The following is an 18237-nucleotide window of genomic DNA, read 5'->3' on the forward strand; positions in this document are numbered from 1 at the left end:
CTGGCCATTAAAGTAATGAGGCTTTAATTACAAAAGTTCATAAGAAGATCTTACAAATAATAGAAATAGGTGGATGGAAAATGTACTGCAATAGATCTTTCATTTAGGTTTACACTTTCCAAAAAAGTGTCACAAGGCAAGTTTAATGAACGCTTTATTTTTAAGTGAAGAATAAAAATGAAAGGCATTTATAGACAGGAACAATTTAGGTGAGAGGTTGGATGCAAAAGTCATCAAGTAATAATCATAGAAACATCAAATCAACATATAGGGAAATTTATTGCTAGCTGTTGTAGGGAATACAAATATACTGGGTTCTAATAGTCCTTGATTTGAGAAAAATCTATTTAAAAAAGTCCTTTAGCAATGAAAACAATTCAGCAGTTGATGTTCCTGAGAATTCTACATTTTTGTTTGTTTCATGTTTGTAATTTATTTTGCTGCATTGCATTACGGCAGAATGCCACCAAACCCCACAGTGAGGTATTTTGGTTGGCCATTGTAGCAAGACTGAGATTTGAAACCAAGGGTAGGACTTCCCTGATCGCACAGTGGTTAAGAATCTGCCTGCCAATGCAGGGGACACGGGTTCAATCCCTGGTCCGGGAAGATCCCACATGCCGCGGAGCAACTAAGCCCGTGCACCATAGCTACAGAGCGTGTACTCTAGAACCCGCGAGCCACAGCTACTGAGCCCACATGCCACAACTACTGAAGCCCACGCACCTAGAGCCTGTGCTCTGCAACAAGAGAAGCCACTGTAATGAGAAGCCCATTCACCACAACGAAGAGTAGCCCCCGCTCACCACAACTAGGGAAAGCCCATGTGCAGCAACAAAGACCCAATACAGCCAAAAATAAATAAATAAATTTAATTTTTTAAAAAATAGAAACCAAAGGTACTTTGATGGATAGTATGCGTTTTTCTTTTTAATGGAAGGATTTGAAGTATATCTCTTAAAACATATTTAATCTTCCATTAGAAAAAATGGTGACCCTATTATATCTGATCCAAACAGATAGTTTTTTATTCATATTCTATACTTTTGATAATGCATAGAAAAACATAACAAATATAGAGTCATCACCCAATAAGATGCCTCAATATGTGTCTATAGAGTTGTGACACAAAAAGCATTCATTTCCTCAGTACTTCTTACTAAATATATATTTTTTTAAGAAATGAAAATGTAAAAGCAGAGATTTTTCCTGATATATATTTTTATTCATGAAAGATTTTTGTCAGAAGTCAAAATCTACTGTACTATGTCCTAAATCCTACCTATTTTACAATACACTGAATATTATTATTACCTATGGATACCATGGGACTCCTTGTGCATAATGGATTCCAGTCTTCTTACAGAGTTGCATATGAAAATGTTATCAATGAGCTGAAGAATCTGGCATTCATAACTTTGCAACGTTATAACAAATAGGTAGTCCTGATGTTTTGTTCTTTTTTTAATATATCAAATATATTTCATTGCTTACATTATAGTAGCAGATTGAAAACATATGCTCACTTGCCACTAGTCCACCAGCAGCTGAAAATCTCAGCTCATTTTCCATAGGCCTGTATGTACCAGGGCTATAATCCAGCTTCTGAGGCTTGATATGAGGCCAGATTAATACTCAAGAGCCTTTGAAATGGAAATAGTGCTTTCTTGCCAAAGATTAGAACAACAATAGACTCCATTTGCTTGTTCCCTTGCCTCTCTGCTCTTCTTTAATGCCCTTCCCAATCCGATTAATTTTCCTCATCCCATCATCCCCTCCCATCCTCTCTTTACAGCTCCATCACCTGTCATGACGATTAAGAAAGATCGGACATCCAGAAACAGCATTTCTTTATCCTGGCAAGAACCTGAACATCCTAATGGGATCATATTGGACTATGAGGTCAAATACTATGAAAAGGTGGGGAGATAATGCTAAAGGTTGAGTTGTGTAGGGAAAGAGGTTACCTTATCATGAGTGTGCTCTGTCAGAGAAACCAATGACATTGCTAGCAAGTGAAAGAGCTCTGTTTAGAATTCTAGCCGTGTTATACCTTTGATTTATAGATAGAGGAGGGTTTAGAAATCATTGTGTCAGATATCCTCCATTCTATAGCAATAAGCCATAGCAAAAGATGTCACTATCAAACGTTAAGTCATCTAGTTATGGTATTAGAGATGACATTTGCGTCCTTCCACACTGAGACCCCTGTTCTACCAACTATTATATAGCGATTCCTTAATCTATTGATGAACTATTCCTGAGTTCATTGCCTTAAGCATCATTTCCTGACCTTCACCCTCACATGAATTTCCTTCAATACAGATAGGAACATTGACTTAATAACAAAATGATTGTGTTATTGAACTGATGATGGAAAGCTTTCTTGACTTTGTACAAGGAAATGTGGAAGATGGGAGTGGGTAGATAATTTTGCCTCACATCATAAAATTGTGGTTCAGTAATGCAATTATAAAAAATAGGTACACGATTATTTATAAGTAGAATTTAAGCCATGGTATTTCATCACTCTAAGTACCACTTATTTCTCCCTGCTTATAAATTATGGCTAGGTTTGAAAGCAAGATGTATTCAAGTCTTATCATTAGAGCTGGGTGGTTATATAGCTACTAATATGAACATGACATATTCGTGTATCTGCTGCAGTTTACAAAGTATTTTAAAATGAAATAAAAACAAATTGTGAGTTGATATAGTTTATATTTATAGAATACTTCTGTATACATTATTTTGAGCTGTCTGATAATCTGATGAAAGTGGGCAAATAGGTTCTTTTACAAATAAGAAAACTGAGAGTCCATGGCATTATCTGAGTTTCTCACAGCCTCACTGCTAATAAACATTAGATCTTTGTTTTGAAATCTGGCAGCCATGACTCCTCATGTAGTATGTTTTCCCCTGTATTGCATACCTTCCTCTACATGAAAATGGATTACTTTAGAGATATGAGAATTAGTGGTATGGTCAGTTGTCCAAAAAAAAAAAATGTATAAACATTCTTTTGCACTATGTAGTTATTCTTTTTATTGAAGTTAATGTATTTCACAAATGTGATCCCATTTTTTTTCATACTGCCCCCTACAGGGAAAAAGGTATGTCTCTTTCACTGAAAGAAAGTGAGACCTTATAAACCTCATTGTGCTAAAATCATAGTATAAATATTATCTCCTAGCTTTCAGTGATCCACTTGGTACTGTCAAGTACTCACTTGATCATGATCTTCTCTTTTTAAAAGTGTAACAAGATAGACTGGGCAAATATAAGAATCCATGTTTTATAGATGATACAACAAAATAAAAAGACAATTAATGATGCACCTTAGTTCAGACTGGATAGCAGAGCCAGGGAACACCCAACTTGTAGATCTATGAAGCTGATTCAAAAATACTATGAATCTACCTTCATATCTTTTACAAACATAAAGCATTTTCTGAACTTATTTCAAACTCCACTAACAAAGCACAATATACATCCATATTTTAAAACAATATTAATTAGTGCAGGAAAAAAATGACTGAATCTATGATTCTCTAAGCATTTAAAATTTGATGCATATTTATGTGTAATATTATTTTTAATATACTTTATACAAAAATTTTTATAGCATACATTCATAAATTTTAAAATTATTTCCAAATATATATATGATGATTAGAAATATTTTGAACATTTTGCTAGAATTTAAGCTCTACAAAGTCTAGCTTTCTTGACTGTTTAGTTCATTAATGATGATAAACAGAGCCATGTTCTGGGTATATGCTTAATAATTTTTTTTAACACAGGAAATAATGATTTCCACAAAATAAATATATTCAGCCCTCTTCATTATTTATATACTAACTCAAATGCTATCTGATACATAACCAGCATTTTTAACTAAAAAGTATCTATAACACACTACATTTTTTCTGTAATATTCTATTTAGTTTTGGTTGAGGATATGCATTGTTCTGTATCACCCACTCCAGGTCCCACACCAGGTACAGGGATATTCCACCATTACTTGAAATTAGGTGACCCACAAAGTGCTCATATACTAACGGATGTTAAAGGAAAAACACAATTCCTGGAAGTCCATTTTCGTAAACAAGGCTTGACACAAAAAGTCTTTACAATTAATGTGCAGTGTGAATCTCCTAATGTACAGTGTAAATCCTTTTGGGAAATATTTCTAGACTTTTATCTGAAGATTTTCGTCTCTACAAACCATAGTGACTTAGATTAAACACAGTGCAAATATAGCTGATACTACGAAAGTTATTAACGTAGAGTTTATACATAAAACCTGGACCTTTTTAAGTATAATATTTTACAGTTAATGGAAATATTTTCTGAGAATCAGTAGGACATTCCTGTTAAGTTTACTTCAAGGGGGTATTTTCATATTTGCAAGTTTATTCTTGGAATTAGACTGAAGCTTTCATTCAGTCTCAGCTTTGAAAATAACTTATTTTCATCCACATATTCAGTAATTGGTAAAAATGAAAACTAAATTTTCCTGCATTATGTGCAGGGAACAAATTATTTTATCCAAGTTGGGAAATTCTGTAAATATTTTTTTTGCTTAAAAATGTCTCTATTAGGGCTTCCCTGGTGGCACAGTGGTTGAGAGTCCGCCTGCCGATGCAGGGGACAAGGGTTCATGCCCCGGTCCAGGAAGATCCCACGTGCTGCGGAGCGGCTGGGACCATGAGTCATGGTCGCTGAGCCTGCGCGTCCGGAGCCTGTGCTCCGCAACGGGAGAGGCCACAACAGTGAGAGGCCCGTGTACCGCAAAAAAAAAAAAAAAAAAAAAAGCCTCTATTACATTCAGAAAGTTAAATGATTGTCACCTCTTTTATCTGTCCTATGAGCTGTGTTAAAAGTTTGAAAGAATTGGTTTTGAGTGGTTCACCTTTTTAATCATTTGACAGCATTAGGAAGATTCGATTTTAACATGATTTTTCTTACTTCAAAGCAGGAACAAGAGACAAGTTATACAATTCTCAGGGCAAGAGGCACAAATGTTACCATCAGTAGCCTCAAGCCTGATACTACGTATGTATTCCAAATCCGAGCCCGGACCGCAGCTGGATTTGGGACCACCAGTCGCAAGTTTGAGTTCGAAACTAGCCCAGACTGTACGTACTTTTTCAATATAGTGTATGGGGGAAAGGGCTGTTGCAAAGGTGTCTGATAATTCATTCTCACTCTAAGTTTTAGCTAAATGTGATACATTGAAAGTATATCGCTTGGGAACATTTAGTTTAACAATTTTGCATAGCATTGGGTCTGTTTACTTGTGTTTGTGTAAGTGTACATCTGTGTGTGTGTGTGTGTGTGTTTCTCTTTACAAATCGAACATATTCTAATGCTTGGAATGCTTCTGATCTTCTATTGGCCATAAATTCCTTTGAGGATCATTATTTAATATGGTAACATTTTTAACTTCTAGTACCCGTTAATTCAGATATTTCAGGTTCATTGTAGGTTCAATGAACTACAAAAAAAGAAACGTGATGATCCATGAGGAACTTAATATTGTTTTAATCCTTAACACATTTAATCTTGTATTACTTGGAGGTTAAGGATTTTCTAAACCTGATTCATCACCTCATTCACATTCACAAGTAATTTGGTTGTTCCTGTGTGTCTGACACTAAATTTACCTAAAATTGGCAAACATGTTCCCAGTAACATTCTGATTTTCTTTAAATGCATTCACTTCATATTAGAAAAACCCTCTGCTAAAATATGTTTCAAAAGGGAAAATCATGGCTATGATATTAATATAAAATGAACACAAATTAAAGATTTTATTTAACTTATTAATTAATTAAGAGACTAGTAAGAGAGTAAACTGATTTAAAGAGAAATTTGAAGAACAGATACATATACACATATACATACATATTTGTATATGTTTGTGACTGTGTGTATGAGTGTGTAGACAATCAGGAATACTTAAACAAATTGGTTAATCTGTCCAAAACTGGTTAATATACTATAAGACAATAAATATAATGATTGGGGTCATCTTTTCTAATGCACATAAAACAGTCATATCTCTAGTGAATATATCATTCTAGTTGTAATGAGAAAAATCATATATACAACTATTCTTTGTCTACAACTAACTTCATAGTTACAAAACAGGCCAGGAAGACAATCAAAGATGAACACCCTTTAGAAACAGATTATCCAGGGAGAGTCTGACAATGCCTAGCACTCTACCGAAAGGACACCCAGTAATCTCTTTTGACACTTCCAATTTGCCATTTCTCCCTGGCATCTATATTTCTTATTTTCTAAATATTTTAGTCATGGTATAAAATCACATTGTTATTGGTATGGTAATATTTTATGCCCAAATTTCATCCCTCATAGAAACATTCAAGATTAACAAAAATTATAAAAGTTGTTTAAGTTAATATGATAAAGTAAATATTTTATGGCACACTTTTTGTCAAACAATTAGAAATGCTGTTTACAATAACAAGCTCTACCTTCCACAGGGTATAAGAATCTAGTGTTAGAAATTATTATCTCACAGCTGAAACATGACAATTCTTCTACTCAAAGGAGAGCTGCCATCCTCAAAAACATAAATCTACACACTTGGCACTCCAAATCCACAGGTTCCACATCCGTAGATCCAACCAACCTTGGATCAAATATACAAAACTATATCCAATATCCTGTGATAACCCATAATGGAAAAGAATATGACAGAATTTGAAAAATAATCTATATATGTATAACTGAGTCACTTTGCTGTACAGCAGAAATTAATACATTGTAAATCAAGGATATGTCAATAAAATTTAATGTATATTATATAGATATAATATATACAAAAAAATTCCAGAAAGTTCCAGAAAGCACAGCTTTAGTTTGTGGCAATCCAGCAACTATTTACATAGCATTAAGTTGTATTAGGTGTTGTAAGTAATCTAGAGATGGTTTAAATTATAGGGCAGGATGTGCTTAGGTTATATGCAAATACTACACCACTTTATGTAAGGGACTTGAGCATCCTCAGATTTTGGTATCTGTAGGGGGTCCTAGAACCATTCCTCCTTGGAAATCGAAGGGGATTCAAGTCTCAGATGTGGAGACTGTACTTCAAGACCTCTCCTAATCCTCCTGTGATGGAATGAATATGGAGAAAGCACTCTTTGAGGACATTAGAAACAAAATGCTGCAAAATACCATGGAAATCCATGTGAACAAGGTTTAAAACAAATTTAAATTTTTAGATGACACAATAACAAAATATAATTGTAATTTAACATTTGTAATTCTAAATCTTTTTGTAAATTTTAAGTGGCGCAAAGAAAGTTCTTTGTTTTGAAATGATTATAGATTGAATTTTTTCAAACTTTTAAATAGTTATTGGAATTAACAACAAAACCTAGATTTGCTGTAGCAAGAGAGATCACAAATCACAGAAATATAAAAATCAAATGTTTATTATATCATGTGGTAGAAATTAGGCATATTGGGGGGAAGAGGGGCGGAACACCATTAGATAAATATGTATTATATTGATGCATATTTTGGAACATCAGTCTAACCTCTCTTGTTCTTAATTAGCACTTAACCCTATCTGATAAATAAATTTGCAAAAACAACAAATTCTAAAATTTTAATGTGATTCCAGATTTACCACAGATATAGTTGTGGTAGTGTTATGCATGATCATCTAATGAGGCTTCAGTGTCTGAGGTTTAAGAAATAGCCCATTTAAAAACTTCAGGGTCTTAGGACTTTTGCAAATAAGTTTTATATTTGCTATATTTCCATTGATTGATAGAGCAGATGAAAAGAGCATAGAGAGAAAGGGAACTATTTTAATATCCCTCCTCTCCTTTTATAAAAATCTTTGAGTTGCACAGTTTGATTTTTTTTTTAAATCAGTTTACTCTTACTGCTTTACCATAGAATTTTTCCAGACTTTAAATATAAGTAAATATAGGTTTAAAAAGTACCTTTTGTCTTAAGGGAAAAAAGACAAAAATCAAAACTCTCCATTTTTATAAATTAAAATGATATATTCATAAAAACTCTAAGGATTTAAGAGTCTTATTTGTTATAGATTGATATTTAAAAGATATAAAAAAGGCCCATGTTTGGATTTCTTTAACAGTTTGCTGCTTATTCTAGTTTTTATTATTTTTTAATTATAAAGTTTTATTCATAACACATATAAATGTTTCTTAGTAGAACATAGTGTATTTCTACCTGGAATTTAATTAGTATTTTTTTATCTTGTTTACAGTAACAATATAGAGGCACAGTGGATTATATATTTTCCTAAGTTCTTTAAAGTTTCTCACTATTTATGTGTCAGTGCTTTACATTTATTATCATCATTTTACAGAAGAAGAAACTGAGGCATAGAGAGGTTAAGATTTCTAAAGTTATACAATTGGTAAATGATCGATCTGATTTTAGAACCCATGTATTTTTGTGACAGTATGTAAAGCATTTTCATAAACATTTCATTTGATCCTGTTCTGTAAGCTATTAAGATACTATGATTTCCTTTTATCCATAGTCTAGGACACAGAGTTTTATATGTTTTTTCTGAGATTGCATAGCTAGTAAGTGGAGTCAGTGAGCCTAGAATCTCCAGATTTTGGAGTACTGATCTAGTGCTGCTACTGCATATTAAAAACAAAAAAGAGGGCTTCCCTGGTGGCGCAGTGGTTGAGAGTCCGCCTGCCGATGCAGGGGACACGGGTTCGTGCCCCTATCCCGGAAGATCCCACATGCCGCGCAGCGGCTGGGCCCGCGAGCCATGGCCGCGGAGCCTGTGTGTCCGGAGCCTGTGCTCCGCAACGGGAGAGGCCACAGCAGTGAGAGGCCCGCGTACAGCAAAAAAAAAAAAAAAAAGAAAAAGTCATGATAAAAGTCTCACAGAAAACATAGAGTGTATATGAATAAAAGGACTTTCCTAGAACAAAGGTGACATCCACCAAAGCAAGAAGTCCCAGACTTTAAGAAACAGCGTGACATGTTTGGGAAAACAGGCAGTCCATCTGTCTGTAAAGCCTCAGTGGGCAGAAACTGAATCCAGAGTGTGTGCTTTGTCCCTGAGAAAGGCAGGCACAATGTAGGAGTTAGAGAAAGAACCCTAGAGGTAGCCGCCATGTATTGGGATGACCTTGACAAGCCGCTTCAACTTTCACTGCCTCAGCTTCCCTTTCTGGAAATTGGGAAAGATCATTGTGCATTAACCAATAGGGTTTTTATGTTGATTAAATTAATTGTTGTTTGTAAAGTGTTTAAAATATTACCTGGTATAATAGTATAGTAAGCACTCGGGGTGTGTGTGTGTGTGTCTGTGTGTGTGTCTGTGTGTGTGTGTTTGTTTTGTGTTTAAATAAATCGTACATAATTTGAACATCCAAGGAATTTCCAGAGCAAAAATATGTGGGATAAAGCTGAGATTTGGAAATGGAGGATTCTACTGGATATTATTATTCAAGAAGATTAGCCCAGGGACAATTTAGTCAGCACTCCTAAATGTTTCAGACTGCCTTTTTGTTGTTTTTAATGAATGGGTATGCAGCAACTTTAATCTCTTGGACCCTATTTTTAGGGGACATTAACAAAGCCTGACAAAGGTAGAATGGAATCATTATATAGAGAACTTTATATACCAAGATTAGATATTCATATGTAATGTTGTGGGATATGGAGTACTTTTGCCAATTTTTACTGGGAAAATGAAATAATAAAACTATATAAAATTTATTAAACCCTTATTGTATGTTTAGCACCGTTTTAAGTGTTTAACTTTAATCCTCGCAATGATCATATTATTATGTCACACAGCAGATTGGTACAAAGCCAGTCATTCTGGTTCACGGGAACGAGCTACTCGCCAGTCTGCTTTAGGCAGAGAGAGCATGTGTAGGATGGACAAAAATGGGAAGAGACTAGAGCCGGGGGAGCAGTATGCTTGTGGGAAAACATATTCAAACTGAATTCCTAAGACATGATAGGTATCAGTTGTTGCCAGTATGCCACATAAAATTATTAGAAACTGTATAACACAAAATTTAATCAATACTATTCATTCAAATGTTTGCCAATTCAGTAACAAAAAATGATCTGATTTGGTTATGTGCTTTCAGATAGTCTCTGGGATTCATAGATATCTAGAGCTAGAGGAGATTGTAGAGAGGTCTAGTTTAATCCTATCTTTGACAAGAAAAGAAATAGAGAATTCTTCTTTTTTTCTATCACGTTTCCTCTACCAGTTTCACTGACATTTATTTTACAAACTAGCTAAAATTTACCAGTGAATTCAGAACTTGCTGCTCTTTATAGGTTGCTACAGTAGGCAAAGTGAAAAGCATGAGATAAAGTGAATATTATATGTTCATGGAGCATTATTGAATTACAAGGTTAAGTTATTTTACAAATGATTCACAGATCTATAGCTAGTGGATAGGAATGTATCAGTCCATGTCTTCTGTGAAGCAGATATTAAGGTGGAATTGTGTGAGCTTCAGGGAGTGTGGGGATACAGATAAAAGATAAAAGGGGAGGAACAGAAATGGCCAAGCAGAGCCTGAGACTGAGATGTAGGTCAGCCATCTATGAAGACAGAGAGAAGACAGAGGGTTGAGGAGGAGGACCCTCAGAGAGCAATGCAGCTCTGAGGGTCTCACCAAACCAACGGGGAGCCTCAGCATGAAGATTACCCTTACAGGACCCCTGCATTAGGCAGAAATGGCCTGGCTCCAATCCCCTTGCCATGTTTTGTCATTGAGGAGAGCGTGGCTGCAGTGGATCCTGAAGGTGCAGCAGCTGCGAGCTGACTGCCCACTGCAGGCTTGGCGGTAGGCACCCCCACGACTGCCACGGTGGTGTAAACAATAGTTTTCTGGCAGTAAAGAATAAAATGCTGGGCTTCCCTGGTGGCGCAGTGGTTGAGAGTCCGCCTGCCAATGCAGGGGACACGGGTTCCTGCCCCGGTCCGGGAAGATCCCACATACCGCGGAGCGGCTGGGCCCGTGAGCCATGGCCGCTGAGCCTGCGCGTTCGGAGCCTGTGCTCCGCAATGGGAGAGGCCACAACAGTGAGAGGCCTGCGTACCGGAAAAAAAAAAAAAAAAAGAATAAAGTGCTTGCAACAGTTTATATTCTGAGTATACCATCCTGCCACACTCTGAGTTCTTTTTTTCAGATGCTTAGAAAACTTTTAACAGCCTATCTGCCATGTTTCTTTATTTACATCATTTATTCCCTAAACTGCATTATTTTAGAGAAAAACTTCCAACCTTAGATTTTCATCAGGTTCAAGATGTGATATTGGCTTCTGGAGAGCTGACAGTATAACTAAACCCTCTCTTCTGAGCTTTTCTGTTGATACAGCACTGATTCATTTGTTTAATCAGCATTTACTACAAAAACAATAAATATTAAAGTATGAGTGCATGAGAGGGAATGTTCCAGGAACTGCGTATATTTTAGAGAGTGTAGAGATTAGAATGCTTATGGATTTTGTCAGCAGATGAGCCTGGGGATTTAGGCAGAGAACAGATCCTAAATGGTTTTACATGCATTTTATCTAGAAAGTGATGGAGAGCCCTGCATGAGAATGACATAATCAAACTCATGGCTTAGAAGGAATACTCTGGTGGCCAGGTAGAAGATAGGAAAGGCCTGCAAGTAGAGATCCATTGGGAATTTCTTATTGTAATCCAGGAGAGAAGTGAAGACAGAAACTAAAATATTTAAAAGAATTTGGTGATTAATTGGATATAGAAAAATCAGGAGAGGGAGAGGACAAGGTGACTTTATATTTATGGTCTACATCTTTGCTACTCAAAATGTTATAGTCTGGAATCAGCAGCATCAGCATCACTGGGGGCTCATAAGATATGCACAGTCTCAGTCCCCACTCCAGACTGACTGAATCAGAAACTGCTTTTTCCAAAAGGCCCTCAAATGATGTATGTGAACATTAAAGTTAGAGAATTATTGGTTTAGATATAGGGTCAGTAAACATTTTCTGTAAGGGGCTAGAGAATAAATATTTTAGGCTTTCTGTACATACAGTCTCTGTTGCTCCTACCTAACTTGGCTAATTGTAGCATAAAAGCAGCCATAGACAATGTACAAATAAATGAATGTGGCTGTGTTCCAATGTAATTTTATTTATAGACCCAAAAATTTGAATTTTATATAATTTTCATATATCACAGAATCTTCTTTTGACTTTTTGCAACCATTAAAAAAATGTAAATTCTTCTAAGCTTCTGAGCTATACAAAAACTGATGGCAGGCCAGATTTGGCTCCTGGACAATTTTTGCCAATACCTCATGTTGGTGAGTGAATGAGTGATGGGCCATCTACAAAGGTAGGAAATACAGGGACAGGAACAATTTGTTGGTAAGATGTGTTGAGGTCCATAGGACAGGTATTATACCACCTTTTAAATAAATACAGATACTGGAGACTAAACAAGCTAATGAGAATGCTTTTATAGTTTCATTCTGGGAAATCTTACCTATTCCCTATATTTCTCTGATAATTACTGTTTATTTGATGAGTTTCTTGCCAATGAGTATAGAGAAAACCAGTCCAGCATATTTTATGCAGTAGATGCCCAAATAGTTTTGATTGATGTCAATGAAAGCAGAGTATTTAATCTTATTAATCAGAAATTTCAAGTAAAATTATACAAAATGTCTCTTTTTTACACTCAGTGAAGAATTCTTTTTACATTGTATCAGACAGCAAGCCATATTTTAGGTAAAAGCAAAATAAATAGGACTTAATTTATCAACGTTTTCACGTAGATGTTAGTTACGATGTGTTAATGCCTGGTCATTTCTTATTTTTTCTCTCCAACCTCACAGCTTTCTCCATTTCCGGGGAAAATAGCCAAGTGGTAATGATTGCCATTTCAGCGGCAGTAGCAATTATTCTCCTCGCAGTTGTCACCTACGTTTTGATTGGGAGGTGAGTTCACAGTCTGTTTTATGACTCACTTTCATTATTGCATTGCTTGCTCCCCTCAGTTGCCACTAAAATCTGAAAAGTGTGGTCAGTAAAATATTTTAACAATAAGAATGTCTCCACTTGTATTGTAGATCTTTCTTTTTTTCCTCCCTTTCTTTTGATTCTCTATCTTTAGTTTTGAGTTTCTTTTTTTCGTTAAATTCTTGCCCCAGTCTCCAACACCCACCACTTCTTTTGACCTCACTCTTGGTTTTTACTTTCTTTTTTCAATTATCCCTTCTCTCATCAAATACACCCCAGATTTCCCTGACACTTTCTCACCCAGAACACTGGTAACACTGCACAGCACTAATCACTAACAATGAAAACTTTACCCTTCATTCATTCTAACAGCAGTCGTTTCAAAAAAAATACTATAAACACTTTCTAGGGCCATTATAAAAACTGAACTGAAGGGGTCTGCACAGTGGGGAAGCATCTCTCCATATCTCCTCATTAGGCAGCTCTCCAGGATCCCCAGAGAAAGAGGCTTTCTCTAGAGGATTTAGAAAATATGAAGTCATTAAACTTTCACTAAAGCACTTAATTGTTTGTGCAAAATGCTTTATTTTTTTGTGCTTTGCACATTCTGAACATAGATAATTGTTTTAAGTATATTTTCTTTCTGTGTTCTCTTCCTTTGATTTACCTCTAGGTTTTGTGGCTATAACAAGTCAAAACATGGTGCGGATGAAAAAAGACTTCATTTTGGGAATGGACATTGTAAGTTTCTAAACTATTTGCTGCCGTTTTGGCTTTACCATTTCAGTTTTAGCAGTTGTTGATTTGTAATTGGATAACTTCCCCCCTGACAAAGAGAATTCAAAAGTAGTTTTATGGGAAAATTGAGCAAGTCAAATTTATTTTAAACAGAGAAGGGAATCCATGGCTCTGCATTAAGTAATTTTTACATGGCTGCATTTCAGCATACTTAAGCTAACGTGAAGGGTAACTGGTGGTTTATATTCAAATAATGCACATGATGGGGAGTAGATACTATAGTCTGGCTCTGCGTGGCTAAAAGGCAAAGCATATCTTCAATTTCCTTATTACTAACTATTTGCTAAAATCTAAATAGGAGCCTTTTCCCTTTCCTAACTGCCAAGTAAATATAAACAACCTCTGTTTATGTGAAACGGCTTACTCCACTTTGTCAACCAACCAGGGGAGAGACTTTAGAATAAACTGTTTATTTTGGAGTTATATGATATCCAACTGGTAGGAAAGCCAGGGCTTTTGCCCCTTATTTTAATACCAATCAATTTAGTCTCTTTTTAATATTTCTCTGAAAGAAATACTCTTTTAAGAAGCAAAGTGTTGGGCTTCCCTCGTGGCGCAGTGGTTGAGAGTCCGCCTGCCGATGCGGGGGACACGGGCTCGCGCCCCGGTCCGGGAAGATCCCACATGCTGCGGAGCGGCTGGGCGTGTGAGCCATGGCCGCTGAGCCTGCGCGTCCGGAGTCTGTGCTCCGCAACGGGAGAGGCCACAACAGTGAGAGGCCCGCGTACCGCAAAAAAAAAAAAAAAAAAAAAAAAAAAAAAAAGAAGCAAAGTGTTTATATCTAATAAAAAGACTCATTTTTTTTTTCTTCTGGTGAAACAAATCATTCCACGTATTTTGCTTTTCCAAACCATGGCTGGGTTATTGTGGCAATTACTAATCATCAGCCTTAAAGGGAATAGCATGTTCTCGTGGAAATTAGTACAGAGACCATACTCATGCCTATATGCTCTCAAATAATCTCAATGTAACTAATATAGTCTTGTAAGCATTAGTTTCTTTGGCTTTCACTTTTGCTTTCTGAAAATAACTTTCAGTTCAACATACTTCGTGTCAGTAATCGGCTTTCCATCTAAAAGTTGTAGCTTTACAGTAAAAACTTGATGACCTGTTGCTACCATGTAGGAGGAATATAGTAGATGGGAAAAAAAACAAAAATGTTTTCCAAAATGTAAATTGAAGTAGGATGGAGAGAATGGCAGAGTTTGCAGAGAGCACTGTTTGTTTTGTCCATCTCATTGAAGTCATTGTAGAATAATTCACAAAAAAGCCCAAGGGTCTCCTTCCTAATATCAATATCTCATTCCAGATTAGTTAGGTTACCAACTCAAAAGTCTTAAAAGAGTGCATGAACAAATCACAGGATATTTATCTAGCTTTTTCTTCACAATCCCACAAAACACTGAGTCACATTCACCATGTATAAATTAGTCAGAGTAGTTGCATTCCTGTGGATTAAGTTGTTCTTAATCTGAGTTGGACAATCGATGTAAATATTGTCTTTAGGACAAGACCATATTGATTTGGTTCTTTATACAGGAATTATACACCTCATGAACTTGCAGCACTGATAAATTTCTGCGTGCCAATTGTAAGCAGGTTTCTCTATCACTTCAATCTGCTTTATCTGTTGCTTTTTATAGTGGAGTTTGTTGAAACTTTAATTTTCTTCAAATGCATAATATCCTTATGATAGCCAAACAAAAAAGAAATGTGTTTTATCCTAGCTGCAAGGGCATAAAGTATATGCATGTCATAAACTTTCTGCATCTTAATGCTACAGCTGGTTTATTTCAGACCATTTATTTCGTATTACTTTGAAAATAGTTCTAGCTATGAACTATTCCCTCCAGCCTTGTTACAAATCCTATAATATTGCTTCAAAAGGAAAGAAATGTGCCTCACCTCCTAAGATCCTGTCCCCTTGCCCTCTCTGGCTGGGCCTTTTTACTTTTGTGCTATCCTTAGGGCAACTCATGCTGGTAAAATGGAAATGTAAATTACTGTGTTTGCACAGAATGAGCTGTAAAGTAGTGCAGCTTAACACGTGTGCATGTGTTTATTATCTGGTTTTCTTGACACAGCCCAGTTACTCTGTGTGTTGCCCTTAATTATTGGTGTGAAGGGATTATGTGCTTGCATCCTGAATCACCTGATTCCTGGAACCTCTGGGGACAGCAGTTAAAAGTCAGCAGCCAAAACCCCCACAGTGAACAGGCCATTTTTCTTGGAGATGTGTGCGTGTATTTATACTTGTATTGTTTCCCTAAATGTCATGCAGATAGAAAAGCAATTTACTTAATTTTAATCAGTCACAATGAATTGATTGATTTTATTTGGGAATGACTAGTTAATTTTTAGATTAATTAGTAATACATATACTCTCTAGGGCTGACAGGAGCGGAATGGTAACTCTAAAGCACACTTTCAAGACTGTTTGAAGCCAGCACTTATTTAAAATATTTGAGACATTGTTCCTAACAACTCATTTTATAATCTTCTTTGTCAATTCCTTTTTTAAAATTTAAGTATAGTTTATTTACAATATTATATTAGTTTCAGATGTATAGCATAGCGATTCAGAATTTTTACAGATTATATACCATTAAAAATTATTGCAAGATAATGGCTATAATTCCCTGTGCGATAACAATATATCCTGTTGCTTATCTAGTTTATATGTAGTAATTCGTATCTCTTAACCCCATACCCCTATTTTGCCAGTAAGTCTCTCCCAAATTGATTTCCTTAAATTCAGCAAGGTAAAATATTTGTGATTGTTTACCAGAAAAAAATTTCATTTTCACCCTATTTTTAAAAGAGCTATTTTTTCCCTTGGAAAGGAATGCTAGATTTTCTTACCTTACTATTTCCTGACTTTACTATGACTAGGGGAAAATCAAAATTGGATGATCACATATTCTAGCCTCCATTTGACGTGTCCTCTTTAAAATGTAACCAAATTGACTAAACAAAAAGATTCTGAGAACACTTCATTTCCTAACGTCTTTTATTAAATCTATGGTTACTTTTACTGTTTTCCTTACCCCAAAGCAAGAAAAGTATGATAGCTTTCCTTAATCTGTTTGCTTGTTTCAACAGTAAAGTGTTTTAGTGCTGATAATGTAGAAATAGTTTTAGTGTGATAATAAATTATAGTAGACCACTGTACTAAAGAGTGACTGTTTTTATAGAAAGAAATGATGTTTATAATAAACAGCATGCAAACTGATGCATGAGCTCCAAAGAAACGGGCATTTCTAAGCCCAAATTCTGTCTCTGGGAAACCTCAATGATATTCATATTTGTGAATAAGCATTCTTAACATGAAGATACTGATAATGGCAATAGTCTCTGTCATTTACTGGGCACTAACTACAATAACAGGCACTCAACGCTAAGCACTTGAAGAGCAAGTTTTCCAGAGCTTTCTTTCTCTGATGCCTAGCAGATTCTTTGTGCTGCACTATTCAAAGTGGAAGAACTAGAAAAGGAGATTTCTTCAAAAGCTACTCCACTCACAGTTTGCCCAAAGAAAGGGCAAAAAACTTACTATTTCCCCATTTCGGTGGATGTTCACTCCCTAGATGTGGGTGTCATGTCAAATTATCTACACTCTGCCTCTGGATGGAGAGTGGCCAGTCTTTTGCAGTGTTAGGGTCAACACCAGGCAGAGGGAGGAGTGGTGCTGGCCTATCTTCTCCTACATTTTCCATGTGCACCCTCACCTCCCACTCCTATTTTGCTGTCTCAAAATCATCTGAAGAGGGCTTCCCTGGTGGCGCAGTGGTTGAGAGTCTGCCTGCCGATGCAGGGGACGTAGGTTCGTGCCCCGGTCCAGGAAGATCCCACATGTCTCAGAGCAGCTGGGCCCATGAGCCATGGCCGCTGAGCCTGCACGTCCGGAGCCTGTGCTCCACAACAGGAGAGGCCACAATAGTGAGGGGCCTGCGTACCACAAAAAAAAAAAAAAAAAAAAAAAAAATCATCTGAAGAAGTAGCTAAGGAAAATAGTCTTTACCTCTCATCTTTCATAATCCATTTATTCTTATGCCTATATTTCTTTACTCAAAACCTCTATGGAGGCTTCCTAGGAACATAAGTTATTATGTGATGTAACATGGCATTCACAAAGTAATCCTGTAGATCAACAGACTAATCATGTCTTAGCCCAGACTCTGAAATCCTGGACTCATTGGCCAAATGTCCATTGTGATGAAGGCTCTCAGGAACAATTGCTGTCATCACAGTCCCTACACCTATTTCATATGAACTATTATACAAAACTGGCTCAAAGAATCTTCAGTAATTCCAGAATGTTCAGCTGCAATTTTGCTAGTAAGATTCTTCTATTAAAAAGTGATATCAGGGACTTCCTTGGCAGGGCAGTGGTTAAGAATCTGCCTGCCAATGCAGGGGACATGGGTTCAAGCA

General features: G+C 36.2%; 1 protein-coding gene across 2 annotated transcripts in view; it reads left to right on the forward strand.

Annotated features, from left to right (window-relative positions):
* Positions 1-18237, forward strand: part of EPHA3 (EPH receptor A3) — a gene marked incomplete at both ends in the record, with an annotated part of 372586 nt that overhangs the window by 289333 nt on the left and 65016 nt on the right. The window contains 4 exons of one of the 2 annotated variants that reach the window (XM_081236000.1): positions 1796-1920; positions 4979-5141; positions 12882-12984; positions 13679-13746. In XM_081236000.1, coding sequence (XP_081092126.1) covers positions 1796-1920; positions 4979-5141; positions 12882-12984; positions 13679-13746 — 459 coding nt within the window. The remainder of the gene's footprint in view (positions 1-1795; positions 1921-4978; positions 5142-12881; positions 12985-13678; positions 13747-18237) is intronic. The other variant, XM_081236001.1, reaches the window with a different exon arrangement.

This window comes from Mesoplodon bidens (genome assembly GCF_964165515.1).
Source record: "Mesoplodon bidens genome assembly, chromosome: 5".
In the NCBI taxonomy this organism is placed as follows: Eukaryota; Metazoa; Chordata; class Mammalia; order Artiodactyla; family Ziphiidae; genus Mesoplodon; species Mesoplodon bidens.